Source organism: Sinocyclocheilus grahami, unplaced genomic scaffold (genome assembly GCF_001515645.1).
Source record: "Sinocyclocheilus grahami isolate Dianchi unplaced genomic scaffold, SAMN03320097.WGS_v1.1 scaffold313.1, whole genome shotgun sequence".
NCBI lineage: Eukaryota > Metazoa > Chordata > Actinopteri > Cypriniformes > Cyprinidae > Sinocyclocheilus > Sinocyclocheilus grahami.
In genome coordinates this window covers 2,121,750-2,137,510 of record NW_015505492.1, presented here as the reverse complement: position 1 = coordinate 2,137,510, position 15,761 = coordinate 2,121,750, and the positions used below count along the sequence as shown (strand labels likewise).

The window sequence follows — 15,761 nt, the reverse complement described above, 5'->3', positions numbered from 1 at the left end:
GAATAAAAGATACATTCTTAGATGTTTTTGTTAGTTTACACATTTTTTCTCCCCAACAGATTAATTTGAAATAAGTTTATGATGCATGTTGGCTATTCCCAATTCAGAAGAGCGCACACACAGCCTGTGTCTGTGAATGCTTCTCATACTTGCTCCTCTCTGCCCCACGCGGCGCGAATCCCGCGTCACAGACGAACCGTTTACACTTGCCGCACTCACGCAGCCTGTCTCGTAATGCTCGATTATACTCGCGCCCGGCTCCGCTCCGCAAGTCTTCACGAGTGCATTATTTCACTTGGATGAAATGAAACATTCAGCACATTTTCCACTTGCTCTTAAAATCCCAAATACTTAAAATGAATAAATCAGCCTATGTAACATATGTAATACTTTAATAATTGACTTAAGAAATAGTTCTTTATTTATAAAAAAAATAAACAGATATTTTGTGAAATTCAGTAATTAAGTTAATTCTGTAAAAGTAGTTATACCAATATAATCCTGCCTGCTGGAAAAAAAAACAATAGAACCCCTCCCAAACACAATAAAAAATGTAATGGATTTCAGGGTTATAATGGGAATTGTATTGGTTTTAATGTAAACTATAATGGTGTCTATTTGATGGGTTCTATTGGTGGGATGTAATCTGGCAGATGGCAACCAATAGAACAACAGTAATTCCTATTGGAATAATGCCCAAAACAAAAAAGGAATTTTGTAATGGTTTAATGGAAACTATAAGAATTTTTGTGATGGTTTCTATTGTTTTTTTCAGCAGGGTAATGATACCCATACTGTGCTGCACATTATTGGCAATATTGAGCTGAAGCTTGACTTTGCAAATTTAAAATCGCAAATCAAATCGCAATATGTCAAAAAAATCGCAATTTGATATTTTCCCCCAAATCGCACAGCCCTAGCAGACAGTATATCCCTATACACTTCAGAATTCTTCCGGCTGCTTCTGTCCTCTGCCACGGCATCAATAAACACCAGTAACCCAGTGTCACTGGAAGCCATGTATACTTATGCCATCACACCGCTCCACCATGTTTCACAGATGTTGTATGCATTGGTTCATGAGCTGTTCCAAGCCTTCTCCGTACTTTTTTCTCCCCGTCATTCTGGTTGATCTTAATTTCAGCCATCCAAAGAATGTTTTTCCAGAAGTGGTCTGGCTTTTTTAGATGTTTTTTGGCAAAGTCTAATCAGGCCTTGTTTGCACCTTGTGGTGAACCCTCTGTATTTGCTCTCGTGAAGTCTTCTCTTGATTGTAGACTTTGACAGTGACACGCCTACCTCCTGGAGTGGAGAGTGTTCTTCTTTTAGCTGGATGTTGTGAAAGGGTTTTTCTTTAGGATCCTCCAATCATCCACCACTGTTGTCCTCCGTGGACGTCCAGGCCTTTTTATGTTGCTGAGCTCACTAGTGCATTCTTTTTTTTTTTTTTGGCCACTCCTTATGTTCCTGCTATCTCTCTGATGGATTTGCTTTGTTTTTGAAGCCTAACAATTGTCTGTTTCACCTGTATGGAGAGCTCCTTTGACCGCATGATGTGGGTTCAGAGCAACATCTTCCAAATGCAAATGGCACACTTAGAATCAACTCCAGACCTTTTACCTGCTTAATTGATGTAGAAATAACGGAGGAAAAAAAATAGCCCACGCCGATCCATGAAGAAGCTTTTGAATCTATTGTCCATTTACTTATGGTCCCTGGAAAAAAGGGGAAGGGTACATATTAAAGCGCTGTAATTCCTTAAAGGGTTTGTTCACCCAAAAATGAAAATTAGCCCATGTTTTACTCACCCTCAAGGCATCCTAGGTGTATATGACTTTCTTCTTTCAGACAAATGAGAGAAAAATGTTTTTAACATTTTAAATATGGATCTTTTTCTTATAAAAACGCATTGATTCGCTACAGGAGGCCTTTATTCACGCTCTGGAGCCGTGTGTGGCACGTTTTATGGATGGATGCGCTTTATTTGACTACTTTTGGACTGTTGAAAAAAAAAAAAACCTGTCTACTGCCATTCTTAAGCTTGGAAGTGCAAGGATAATGTTTAATATAATCCAGATTGGATTCGTCTGAAAGCAGAACATCATATACACCTAGGCTTTGAAGGCGAGTAAAACATGAGCTAATGTTCGTTTCTGGGTGAACTAACCCTTTAACCCTCCTATTTTGATGAGAATACCCTCAAATTAAAGCTCAGCGTGCGCACTTTAAGCCCATATTTATGATATAACCGTAACTAATATACGTTTTGGTCAGCAGCTAAAATAATCAAAATTGTGCCCAACTGCCCGTGTCCAAATATATGTGGACCTAACTGTATATCCTTACTGGATGCTGTCTTTCAGGTGTGTGTGTGTTTTGTGGACATTGACTGTATGGTTGTTTGGACATAGAGCAACAATCAACCCTATGTAATCTTGCTCATCCTTCCCAAATATGGAGCGATATAAAGCAAAGCACACACTACTAGGGCTGTCCAAAAAAAATCAAATTTCGAATATTCGTCGAATTTAAAATAAAAATACATCCGTCAAATTTTAGGTGTGCGTTAAGGAGGCAGCCTTATCAGTGGCGCATGAGATGCGATGACGATGTAAGTGTCATTGCATTTTAATGTTTTTGTTAGCCTATCCAGTTGAAGCCACTAGATGTGGCGCTGCTGCGTTGTTAATTACAAATATTGTGGGAAAAGAGAACATCAATGTGGAGAAGATCTTGCTTACGTCAAAACTGAAACCAAGCCGTTCACACAGAACGCATGTTTTGCGCATTTTCTAGAGGGACATCTATCACCGTCTCGCACAAAAGAGATGTTTAGAAAACCATGTAAAATTAATGTAAGTTTAACTTTGAAAAAACATATCTCGAGACTTTATGGCAGGGGGGGTTTTTCCCATCCCCCTGCAACTCGTGTTTTTTTATGGCAGGGAGGGTTTTCCCCATCCCACTGCAACTCGTGTTTTTAAATGAAAAATGTACTCTGTGACATTCGGCCCTTTGTATTAAACTATGAATACATACATGATGCTGTTTTGTTTATAGTTGTTTAAGCAACTTAATTTATAATTGGTATATAAACATTATTTGAAACATTATGCACTTTTTTCACAGATAGTCACATTATATTATGCTTTGAATAAATGTGCATTTGTAATATTTTGCTCTGCGCCCTCTTGTGGCCTCAGGAGAGAAGCCAAAAGCTTTTCTTCACTCTAACTGAAATTATGCATTTTAAATTCGATAATTCGAATTTTGATCATATTTAAGTACAAAATTCGAATTTAGTTTTTCAGCCATTTTGACAGCCCTACACACTACAAGGATCAACTTACAAGTTTGAAGATTTTCAGCAGCTTTGTTTTGCTACATGTCAGTAGTATGTGTAAATGAAATGTGTACTCGTACTTCTGTGTTTTTGTATCCCTGCCCATGGACAATCAGATCGACAGAAAGACGTTGGATAGCAATTGTCCCGGTGCATTATGGGTGTTGAAGTTTCCCTACCTTTTTCTGGAAAGGGAACACCACAGCCCTTTTTCTGTTTGTAGTCATGTAGCACCTGTTTAAAAAATACTGCATAAACAGCCTAGTATTATTAAAATTCCTTCTTGTCAGTGGTGAGTTAGCCAATTTTTCATGTTTTGCGCTACAACTGTTTTACTCTACTCTTCTGGTGTGTGAACTTGTGAGGCATGCTACCACAGTTTTAAATACAGATTTGTTTCATGTCTGGCTGACAAGTCTTCAAGTGCTGTAGAACTGATGCACTACTGTGCGCAATATGGCAGTCTTCGGGCTTGTAGCATGCACTTGGCAAGGTGTTCGACATTTTAATAGTCGTTACACCATAGTTCAAACAACAGATCATCATAATGTGATTTAATAGGAATTTTGTTTAGGTGCTAAAGAGAGTAACCCGATAATTGGGTCCAGTGGGATTGCTTGTGGTCCTAATGGAGGCCCGATTTCAAGGGAAGATCTGATTTCTCACAGCAGTGGCATTCTATCTTACATTAAAGTACAGATCTATGTAAAATACATATGTCTGAAGTGCATTTGTTTAGCAGGCAGTAAAACACTGAGACAATTAAGAAATTGTGTAAAACGTTCGTTACAGCTTTTTGAAAGCTCTTTTTTGCATTATCCTAATATTTAACTAAATTTTTTTTTATGCAAAGATTAACTTCTGATGTTTTTTTACACAGTTTGATTTGTTGCTGGTTTAAACTAAATATAATTTGACTTCTACAGTACTATAATTTGTCTCCTGCAAACCAGTTTTTGCACAGTGTCTTGTGTGCTTGTAGGCACTAAAAAGCATCTTTGTCTTTTATAGACTTGCAGTTCTTGGAAAGCTGAATTCATTTGTGAAGGAGTGGATTGCAGAAATCAGTGAATCAAAGGTAAATAATACTGCATGTCTCTTGACCCGTTTACCAAGTTACGTGATGAGATTTTACTTTTCTGAATTATCCCTTTCCCTCACAGAATCTTCCACTGTCAGCAGTAGCGAATGTTGGTGGCAAAATCTTTACTTTTGGGTCATATAGGTTGGGAGTGCACACAAAAGGTACATTTAATGAGCTTGATTGTACTGTAGAGCAGCAGAATGACTTTAAAGATCTGCAATCATAAATTAAAGGGGTCATATGATGTTGCTAAAAAGAACATTATTTTGTGTATTTGGTGTAATGAAATGATTATGCCGTTTAAGGTTTGTTACGCCGCCTTTCTTTGCGTGAACATTTGGGCGGTGTTATGCAAATCTTCCCACATCGTGACATAGAACGAGCCGTTTTAGGTTGGTGTGGTTGACTTAACTTTTATAAAGAATATCTCTTTGGATTGGAGACTTTAGTCTTTGCAACTTTACAAATCTTTATGCACCAAGAGCTTGTAACACTTCAAAGAAAAAGAAAAAATTGAAATCGCATCATATGACCCCTTTAAGAAAGGCTTTACAGATATAAAGGGGTATATCTACTGTATTGTAGCACCAAGAGCTTGTAACACTTCAAAGAAAAAGAAAAAATTGAAATTGCATCATATGACCCCTTTAAGAAAGGCTTTACAGATATAAAGGGGTATATCTACTGTATTGTACATATCAAATTGTTTTTTTCTTTAGGTGCTGATATAGATGCTTTGTGTGTTGCCCCACGTCACGTCGAAAGAACTGACTTTTTTTCATCCTTCTTTGAAAAACTAAAACGGCATGATGAGATTAAGGATCTACGTGTGAGTACTTTTTCTATTCCTCATTTATTAGTGTTGTCAAAAGTACCGACCGTGATACCATTCGGTACTGACATTTTAAAAACAACAGCGCTCAAATGTTAGCTGGAAACGTTTTTAAAGTTTCAGTACCGAATGGTATCGCGGTCAGTACTTTTGACAACACTATTTATACCTCTGCCACTGCTTTGTTTAACGAGTGACTTATCCTGTGTACAATTCCCTTTCAGGCTGTTGAAGATGCATTTGTACCAGTCATCAAATTCAAGTTTGATGGAATTGAGGTAAAACACTTAAAGTGTTTATGATATGTAGCCTGGTTGATATTTTGTTTTAAGCTTCTTTTTTTTCCTCCTCCTCCTCCACCCAGATCGATCTGCTGTTTGCCAGGCTCGCTCTACAATCAATTCCTGATAACCTGGACCTGAGAGGAGACTCTCTCCTCAGAAACTTGGACATCAGATGCATTCGCAGTCTAAACGGTAATACCCTCTAAGATTGTATTTAAATGTCACATAACACAGTCTAATTTGTAGATTCTTCCATAAATGTGCTTATTTTGTTTTGCAGGTTGTCGTGTAACAGATGAGATCCTATATCTGGTGCCTAATAAAGAGAACTTCAGATTAACATTGAGAGCGATTAAACTGTGGGCCAAACGTAAGTCTGATTTAAAACTTGCCTTCAGACACTTTTCGTCTGGTTTGAAATCAAGACTTCTGATGTCTTTTGTTCTGAATCTTGGCTTGACATGCTAAAAGCAAGTTAATACTGCATTTCCATGATATGTCGTGTGTTGTTTTTTTTAAGGACGTGGAATCTATTCCAACATGCTAGGCTTCCTTGGTGGAGTTTCCTGGGCTATGCTCGTGGCCAGAACCTGTCAGCTCTATCCAAATGCTGTTGCCGCCACACTTGTGCACAAGTTCTTTCTGGTCTTCTCTAAATGGTGAGGTCATAGCACATTCTGTTCATATGGTGGAACTGAAACTTCATGTATTGTTTTGCTGATAATGTCTAGTCCCTTTCCTACAGCCAGGGAATGTCCATTGCTGTTTCCCCCTCTTAACTGTATTTCTGGTCTAATTTTACTTAATCAGGGAATGGCCAAACCCTGTGCTTTTAAAACAACCTGAAGACAGCAATTTAAATCTGCCAGTCTGGGATCCGCGGGTTGGTATTCTTATGCTCATTGTTGTGAAATACAATTCTCTAGTTTTTCTGGACTTTTTGCTATACAGTTTGTCATTTTATTTATAGGTGAATCCATCAGACAGGTATCATCTGATGCCAATCATCACTCCTGCATATCCACAACAGAACTCTACCTACAACGTGTCCACTTCCACACGCACCATCATGAGTGAAGAGTTCAGGAATGGTGTGTAATAGATTGGCCAATTTAGAGACATTTCTCTTGACCATTTGCTAATTTTTCCAAATTTTCTGTTTTAAGGTCTCTCTGTTACAGATGAAATTCTTCAGGGTAAAGCCGATTGGTCCAAGTTGTTTGAACCTCCTAACTTTTTCCAGAAGTACAAGTAAGTGGATGTCCACAGTGTCATATCAAGGATCAATTACAGTAAAGATTTAATGTTTTTATTGTTTTGTTGCAGGCATTACATTGTCCTCACTGCCAGTGCATCCACTGAGGATAACCATCTGGAGTGGTAAGAGCACACTTGCTGTGTGTAAAAATTTTATTTGAAGTATTACAGGGCTTCAGACTGTGAGCAAATGGTCACATTTTGCTTTACTCTGGAACCAAAGCTGATTTTGCGACACTTACTGCACAGATGCAACAGTGCTGTACAGTGAGAAACATTTGACAGGGTTCGTACGGTCATGAAAAACGTGGAAAAGTCATGGAATTTTAAAACGCCAATTTCCAGGCCTGGAAATTTGGAAATTTAAAGCTTTTGACTTTAAAATGATGGATATTCACACATTTATTCACTAGCCTATAGCATGTAGGTTTGATGAGTAAATAATCAAACCTACAGACTGAGTCCAGTCCACATAGATTGATCAAATCAGTCATTTGAAAACAGCGTGAGTGATTCAGCTGTACTTCTCTCTTTGACTTTTTGCAGGACATGGAGTCGCCAGCACGATCACTTGCATTTTTTTCTTATAACAGTGGAAGCAACCAGTCATTTTTGCTCATAAAGGTAAGAGTAATACATCATTCGGGACTGTTAATGGTCTACTTTTATTTGTGTGCACTCACAATATCAGCATACGTTGTACTTTTTTAGAAAGCAAACAGGATACGCTTTCTGCTGTCTCAGTCTTGAGCAGGAGCGCTTCACAAAAATGAACCGAAAACCTGCGAATATTCTATTTCCCCTGGAGCATTCATCATGGTAATTACTTGCTGGCGTTTTGCGTGCGCTTTAACATGGGACTCTTCCAGCACTCGCTGCTGCTGGACACTAAACACCGTCCGAGCCACTCTTGACAGTCGCGGTAGCACGGTCTCGTGTTGTTTCCACCAGCGCAGCAAATCTTTGTCATCACCATAATAATTGATGGATATCTAAAATATAAACATAAGGAGGAAGCAAGCCTGATGCCTGGCCCGTGTCTGAGCTATGATGTGAAAATTGTCCCGAAGCCATAAATAAGTTGGGGCCGTTGGGCTCGGGCTGAAATGCAGGGCTCTAAAGCGCAGCTTGTTGCATTTAAGTAGCAAAAATACACACAAAATGACACCAAAATGGCCATCCTGGCCACACAGTTAAATAAATGATAATATTCAGTGATGTGAAATGTGGAGTAACGTCTGGTGCTGTTGCAGCTTGTACTTATTACTAAAACAAGAACGCAAACGAGTAGCATTAATAGTCATTCATTTTAGTTAACCTATGCTATGATAATTTGAACAGATTTTTATTCTTATTGTAAAATAATGGAACATTTAGGTCATGAATATTGTCTCAAAAGTCATGGAAATGTATTGGTAAAAATGTGTACAAACCCTGATTTGAATTTGCCGCACAGTGAATAAGGTTGCTGCGATATGTAGTGAGAATCATTCCAATTCTGCATTCCAGTCTCTTATAAACAGATCAAATGGCACTGACGTAGAAAACCAGAAGCAATAACGCTAACTATAACCATGGTGTTGTGGCAGAAATAGTAGAATGTTATAACGTTATTCATTTCAGGGTTTGTATAACCTTTTGAGAAAGAAATTCAAGCAATTTTCAATGACTTTCAAGCATTTCACACAACTGTTTCCAGCACTTTAAAACTAAAAAATTATCCAATTTGAATGTTATTTTCAGTGGGATGACCAATATACTGTGGTGAACAAATGCTTATGTAAAATTAAAGGGGTCCCATTATGCTTTTTCATTTTTTCAACTTTAGTTAGTCTGTAATGTTGCTGTTTGAGCATAAAAAAGATCTGCAAAGTTACAAAGTTCAGATTCCACTTCAAAAGGAGATATTTTATTTAACAGAAATCACTTTTCAAAAACTACAACGAATGACTCATTTGGACTACACCGCATATTTTCTGGGATTTGTGATATCACAAATATCGACGAATGGGACGAGACCTGGTTGAGCTGCACTAGAAAAGGCAACGAGTCGGAGACACGCTAACTTTCCCAAGGCAGACGAATTTAGAGTGATTACAATCATCCGGGTTTAAAATCGCACTCAAATTGATTTGATTTTGATGCAATATTTACACTGAAGCTCGGAGGTGGCTTATGGTAAGGTGCATGACATTTCCCCACCAGGCGCCGAGTGCTGCCAATCACAACAAACGCTGGCCCAGCTAACCAATCACAGCACATTTCGTATTTCAGAAGGCAGGCTTTCATTGGATACAAGAACTATTCAAGCCGTTCATGCCAGACTGAGTACACCCCCAAAAAAAAATCAAGACTTTGTAAAAGAGTGTAATAGGACCTCTTTAAAAAATACATCAAATCACCACTATAACCTGTAGATGGCAGCAGAGGAGCACTTACTGGCTTATTAGTCATTCATACTTTTTTCTTTACTTTGAAATAAAATCATTATTATAAAATATCAAATATTCAAAAAATTATTTTTTTGTCAGTTTTGCTCAGTGCTGCCAATCACAACAAACACTGGCCCAGCTAACCAATCACAGCACATTTCGTATTTCAGAAGGCAGGCTTTCATTGGATACAAGAACTATTCAAGCCGTTCATGCCAGACTGAGTACACCCCCAAAAAAAAATCAAGACTTTGTAAAAGAGTGTAATAGGACCTCTTTAAAAAATACATCAAATCACCACTATAACCTGTAGATGGCAGCAGAGGAGCACTTACTGGCTTATTAGTCATTCATACTTTTTTCTTTATTTTGAAATAAAATCATTATTATAAAATATCAAATATTCAAAAAAAAAATTTTTTGTCAGTTTTGCTCTAAGAGTGAAAAATGTAAGGGGGTCTGAATACTTTCCGTACCCACTGTATATATATATATTTGTCATATCCCTCTGAAATTAAAAGAATACTGCACATTGATAATCGACTTAACTCATAGAAATTACAAAGCATTTGTCAGTAATAGTTAAAATGGGGAAAATATGTGAATGATTGCATTGCAGGCTGATTTAAGGTGTACCCATAATATTCTTTTTTTGCTCCTAAAAATTCAGTCAGGGGCTACAGTGCTCCTAGGAAAAATTTGTCTGGAGCCCTGTATTACTAGTAATGATATTTGTGTCAGAGACTTAAAAAAAAGTTTGGCTTGCTCATACAATTAAATGGGTTTGTACTAAAATTGTTTCTTTTCCTCTACTTAAACAGCATAATGACCATAATAATCATAGAAAAGTCTACTCAGAAATTATCAATATGGGTTTACAGAACAAATTGTTGCTGTCTTTAAATTAAATTTTAAGTAATTATTTTTTTTAATAATCGTTTCCTCAGGCTAAAAATCTACCTCAGTTAATGCTGTAAACAATAGTGAGTCCCAGCCCAAACTAATAAATTAAATTGCCATTTAATTTTTAAACACTCAAATTTAAAAAAAAAAAAATTGTATGAGAACATAAGATATAACATATAACAGATAAAATATAAATAATAAATATATATCAGCTAATTGAAGAAATGCTCAGTTTTTCCTGAGGTAAATGTAGTGCTATGTGACTTTTTTTTCCCTACAAGCTATTGTATTGACGTCTTTCTGTGGTTGATTGAGCTGATGTGAGTAATTACATGACATGAGATGTCCGCGCAGCCGTCATGCCACATCAAAGAGTATCAAAACGGCATTTATTGTTTGTATTTCCTGAAAAAAACTAAAATTGCCGGAATTTGATACTTTGTTTCCTGTCAAAAATAATGATATTTAAAACTGGAAGTTTCAAATTAGATTCCACACATGCAGTGGTTTAAACAACACCGTATTTGCTCCGTACACATGCATACCGAAATTTGAGTATGTACCATTACACCCCTAATATTCAACAGTTTGCAAATTCACTATCTACACTCTCTAATCAGTTCTCTGATTAAAAATTGGGTTCTGGGAATGGAATCACAGAATCTTCATATAATGATGTTCTGTCCTCAACAGGATTGGACTGGTAGAATCAAAGATAAGAGTGTTGGTTGGAAATTTGGAGCGCAATGAGTACATCACCCTTGCCCATGTCAACCCACAGTCTTTTCCCGGGTCAAAAGAGAATCACAATGAGTAAGTAACAGATGAGTGTGTGGCAAGACCAGATGTTTTATCTAGCTATGATTGTTTATATGACCATAATGGTATGTCGTGATGTAGTGATTGTTTCATGTATTTATAGCAAAAGAAATCAGATTTACACTATTTTATAATATGGCATGCCTCTGGTACAATGCCAGACTTTTTGAACGCAAGGAAATTCTGTAAACAATGCAAAGCAGTCTTGCATAGATTTATAACTGACATGCACAGTATTGCGAAATCTCTACCAGCTGACACATTTGTACAACTAGAAGAATGCTCAGGGTTTCAGCTTCTGCTTCTTTAAATTACCTTTAATCAACATTTTATAATACCCATGTTTATTTTGGGGCCATGGAACAGTACTAAAGTGAATAAGTGCTCTGCTAGTGTGAGTTTTCCAACAGCAGGTGCTGATATCAAATGGCCAGTATATACAGACTGCTCAACCTTTAGAACTTGCAAATTTATAACAGATTTTAATGCTTTTTTTCCCCACAGAAATGAATTTGTTTCCATGTGGTTCATTGGAATCAGCTTCAAAAAACTGGACAACTCTGACTGTGTGAATATTGACTTGACCTACGACATCCAGTCCTTCACGGATACTGGTAAGCTTCTCAGCCTCTGTTGTTTTCCTCTATGCTTATGCCTTGTGGATGTAGTTGTTAGAAATTGGCGTCTTTTAGGGTGTATTCACACCTGTCTTGTTTGGTTCGATTGAATCAAACTCAAGTTAATTTACCCCCTTGGTGCAAGTCGCAATTACAGCACCATATGACGTTGTCTCATATAATGCTCTTAAGTTTATTCATATTGCGTTAGTATCTGATAACACCAAATCAGTAAAAGAATAAAAACTGCACTAAGAAAAATCTCCATGATTAGCCTGTTTTTGCACTTGCTGCTTTTCCCTGCTTGAGAATTTATGTCCAATGAATGGATGACCTTAGCACATGTGTGGTTTTGTTTACAATTTCTAGTTCACTTGCGAAAAGGGTAGTATGAAAGGGAACCGCACCAAACAAACAAAAAATCGACATTATATTTGGTCCAGACTAAAGCAAGTGAACTAGCCGACTTTCCTGGTGTGAATACACCCTTAATGTCTAAAAGCTGTGTTTCATTGTAGTTTATAGGCAGGCCAGCAATATCAACATGCTAAAGGATGGCATGACTATTGAGGCCACACATGTGAAGAAAAAACAGTTGCATCATTACCTGCCTCCTGAACTTGTGCAGAGGAAGAAGAAGGTAAAAATAAAGTATCGTAGTGTTTATAGTAAAATTCAATACTCTTAGTCTGTAAAGAAGCTAAATTATATCGCAACTGTATCCTATCTCTCTTTTTGGCAGAGTTTGGGAGATATAAATCGGAGCTCAAATGGTGGGGGGTCAAAGCGCTGCTCTCTGGATGGCAGTCAGCTGGACAGCTCCAGGGACACAGACATCGGCACTCCATTCAGCTCTCCTACACCAGTCAGCAAACCATGCCAGCCAGCCTCCACACCTGAAGATAGGTAGTGTCACTGATCAGGATGAAATATTTGTGATTTAGCTAGTTCAGACCAAATTATTCTAAATGATTTCTGAAAGATCACAAGATTTTAAGCCAACTGCCTCATACCTCTCCAATATACTGAAATGCCATTTTCAGTTTATGGTATCATCGTTGACTGCCAGAAAGCTTTTAGAAGGTCTAGGGGTTGGAACCGAAAACAAGACTTGGATATTACTCTACACTTGCTTCAGTGCGGAAATTATAAATGACGCAAACTGCATGTAGAGTGTCATGGTTTTTTGTGGTTAAGCTAATTTTATGGCCTCATTCTCAAACTCAAGAAATGTTTAAATGGGAGTTAGCTGTAATGTCAAAATGCTGTTACATAAAATTACTTACAATTACTTAAGTGTCTAAATTTGTTTCTCTATTAACTTTCTTTATCTTATTTTTTGTTTTTTTTCTCAGTAGTATCAGCCCACCCAAGCATCCAGTCCTTGTATTCATGGACAGCCCACCAGCATCAGAAGTTTCTCCTCCAAAACCAGAACAGGGAATGTCCATTCCAGTCATCGGGTCCAGTAAGTTCCATCATATCTTCTGTTATGGACTTGTTCCTGTTTTTCTATTGGGGAAACACACTTCTTCTTTTTTTTTTTGGTGGGGGGGGGGATAAGAATTAAGCTACATTTATTCTGATTCCACTCATCTAGTACTTTGTTTTTTCAGAGCCCATCGCCACTCCAGTTGCCAAGCCCCCAACACCTCCCGCTGGCAACACCATTCCTACAGTGGTGGGTCGCAGTGTGATACCCCACATTACCTCTTCCTCCCCTGGCCTAACTGAACTGCCCAACAGTGTCAATGGAGCACCAAAGAGACCTCACTCTCCATCTCTGGAAGATCCACCTAAGAGGCACAAAGATACAGAGGTGCTAAGCTCTTGTAATATACACAGGCCAAGAAATCCATTACAATTGATCAACCTTTCTGTAGATCACTCATATAATCTAGTCCAAAAACTTCAAGCATGCCTTAATATGTGAATGAGTTGTCTTTTTCTTCAGGTGTTTTCAGATGACTCTGCGTTTAAAGAGCCGTACCCTCCAAATAGTAATGGCTTGGACGGTGAAGAGGGGCCAACAGTGGTGAGGGGTTTTTTTTCTCATGTTTATTGCATTACTCTCAGGTATTGACCACAACTGGTTCATTTCACTAATACTGAAACTGTTTTCTTGCATCAACACAAGACCTCACGCAATGTTTTTGCAAAAACTTTTCTTTCTTTTTTTGGACACAGGAGGGTCTTTCAGCAACCAAACCTATGCCAATACCAACAATTGATACATCGAGATCACAGGTCATTGACATGTAGTAATCATCATAATTTGAAGTCCATATTGAAATTGAAATTATTTTTGACATTGTTGACATTTTGAAATGTCTTTTGTATTTTCAGAGACTACCCAGTAAAGAGCTTCCAGATGCATCTTCCCCAATTCCCACAAGCAACCTCCGTGTGATTAAAAATTCAATCAGGCTCACTCTTAACCGATAACGAGCTATCTACAGGTAACAGGAATTGTTACTGTTGCTGCCACTCTTTGATTCACCCTTTAATTTGTTATTCCATTCTTCTTGGACATCTGTCTGCACAGTTTGTCCCTTAAAGAGTGGACCTACACCTGTGTAACAGCAGTGCTGCTTTTAAACTGCTACTGATATTTGGCTGGTCTTCCTGCTTGTTACAGAGTTAGTGTAAAGTATTGTTTTTGTTTTTTTTATGCCTTACTGTGTCAGAATGCTTGCTTAAACATCTATTTGAGCTTTTGAAACACATTGTACAGTAGATGTAGTTTGTATATAAAAATCATTGTTAGTCTTTCTATGCCACCTTAATGTAGTTTTTATTAACAAAAAAAGTTGAAAAAAAAATTGTCCTGTTTGTCACTGTAAATGAGATTCTTCATTGTTTGTCCGAAGGTTTTCCTTGCAGTCTTTTTGTATTCGCTGTATCGGTTCTGGTTCAGTTTCTGGGAGGCCCTTTTGTGTGGGGTGCGTATGTGTGAGTGTGTAGATGGACCAACATTAGTAACTAAAAACCAAGACTCCATTACCTATCACAGTAAACACTGCTTCCACTCCATAATTTTGTTAACAGCTCAGAACAAAAGATCAGTATTAAATCCGAGGTTTGGGTTTGTTGGGCCAACATTTAAAGGCAGGTTTGGTTTTACAAAAAGTTTGTGATTATTTGAGTCAGCGTTGGTTTTTGCATGTGCATGATTGTATTTCCCTGCTCTAGGGCATCACCCCTGCGCCTCCCATGGAGGTCTGGATGGCAGTGTCTCCTGAACTTAAAGAACAAAGACTAAATGAGATATCTGCCCTCTTTCCATGATTTTCCCCCTTTTTTTCTTTTTTTTTTCTCTCTCCATCTTTCCACAAGCTACTGTCCTACCCAGTTGGGATTTAAAGAGAACATAAAAGTACTATTCATTTGGGGGTTTCTTAACATTTTATTTATTTGTACCGTTATAATTTTTTATATCACAGGTATTGCAGTTGAACAAATTATTCATCTAGACATACATTTCGTCACTCAGTTTGAATCTTCCTTACATTACCTTTTAGGACAATTAAAAAAAAAAAATCTACTTGTCATTCTTTTTGTAGGGCAAAAAGTTGTATTTGAAAGGGTATTTTTGTATGTAATGTAAACTGCCTTATTTACATTAAGAACATAAAATTCACAAAACCCCTAAGTGGCTCCTGTGGTTTTTGTGTTTCTCAAAACAGTTGTCTTTGAACTACAACGAGGAGAAAAAACGGCACCTTCATATACCTATTCTTTACCTAGTATAGGCTATCAGATGGCAAGTGTCATCGCTTAAGATGATGTCACATACTATGGGCGATCCCTGTGACGTACATCTTAGTAATGAGGTTGTAAACAACCTCGCGTTAACCACTGTCTTCATGTGGGAGCCTCGAAACTAACATGCGAATAACTCTATGCGTATATATTTTTGTAATTTACAGTTCAACAAAGTCGGGACGTAATTTCTCTCTAAAAAGTGTTATTCTCTCACTGTTGTTGGACATAAACGTCCTTGTTTGTGGGAGATTCCCACTGCGTATACAGGGGATTACCCTAACATGAGTTTAACAGTGGCGTGTCGTGAACTTAAATTGCCTACAAGCGGCGTCCATTAAAAAATAATAATAATTTGAGCTACTGGTCGTTCAGTCTTAATAATGCCCACTGTTAGGCTAAACCGTGTCAGAACGAGTTCATGT

At 37.7% G+C, this 15,761-nt stretch overlaps 1 protein-coding gene across 3 annotated transcripts in view; it reads left to right on the top strand.

The window, feature by feature from the left end:
• LOC107601893 (poly(A) polymerase gamma-like) overlaps window positions 1-15,219 on the top strand; it is a 17,258-nt gene extending 2,039 nt beyond the window's left edge. The window contains exons 3-23 of one of the 3 annotated variants that reach the window (XM_016294242.1): window positions 4,355-4,421; window positions 4,507-4,588; window positions 5,147-5,256; window positions 5,484-5,537; window positions 5,624-5,735; window positions 5,824-5,913; window positions 6,064-6,202; window positions 6,354-6,426; window positions 6,514-6,634; window positions 6,710-6,794; window positions 6,870-6,923; window positions 10,832-10,951; window positions 11,462-11,571; window positions 12,093-12,214; window positions 12,317-12,480; window positions 12,930-13,042; window positions 13,191-13,393; window positions 13,529-13,609; window positions 13,762-13,821; window positions 13,921-14,033; window positions 14,120-15,219. In XM_016294242.1, the coding sequence (XP_016149728.1) occupies window positions 4,355-4,421; window positions 4,507-4,588; window positions 5,147-5,256; window positions 5,484-5,537; window positions 5,624-5,735; window positions 5,824-5,913; window positions 6,064-6,202; window positions 6,354-6,426; window positions 6,514-6,634; window positions 6,710-6,794; window positions 6,870-6,923; window positions 10,832-10,951; window positions 11,462-11,571; window positions 12,093-12,214; window positions 12,317-12,480; window positions 12,930-13,042; window positions 13,191-13,393; window positions 13,529-13,609; window positions 13,762-13,821; window positions 13,921-14,019 (2,059 nt within the window). In that variant the 3' untranslated portion in view covers window positions 14,020-14,033; window positions 14,120-15,219. Of the gene's footprint in view, window positions 1-4,354; window positions 4,422-4,506; window positions 4,589-5,146; window positions 5,257-5,483; window positions 5,538-5,623; window positions 5,736-5,823; window positions 5,914-6,063; window positions 6,203-6,353; window positions 6,427-6,513; window positions 6,635-6,709; window positions 6,795-6,869; window positions 6,924-10,831; window positions 10,952-11,461; window positions 11,572-12,092; window positions 12,215-12,316; window positions 12,481-12,929; window positions 13,043-13,190; window positions 13,394-13,528; window positions 13,610-13,761; window positions 13,822-13,920 lie in introns of all 3 variants that reach the window. The other 2 variants (XM_016294244.1, XM_016294241.1) reach the window with 2 other exon arrangements.
• The last annotated feature ends 542 nt before the right edge of the window (window positions 15,220-15,761 follow it).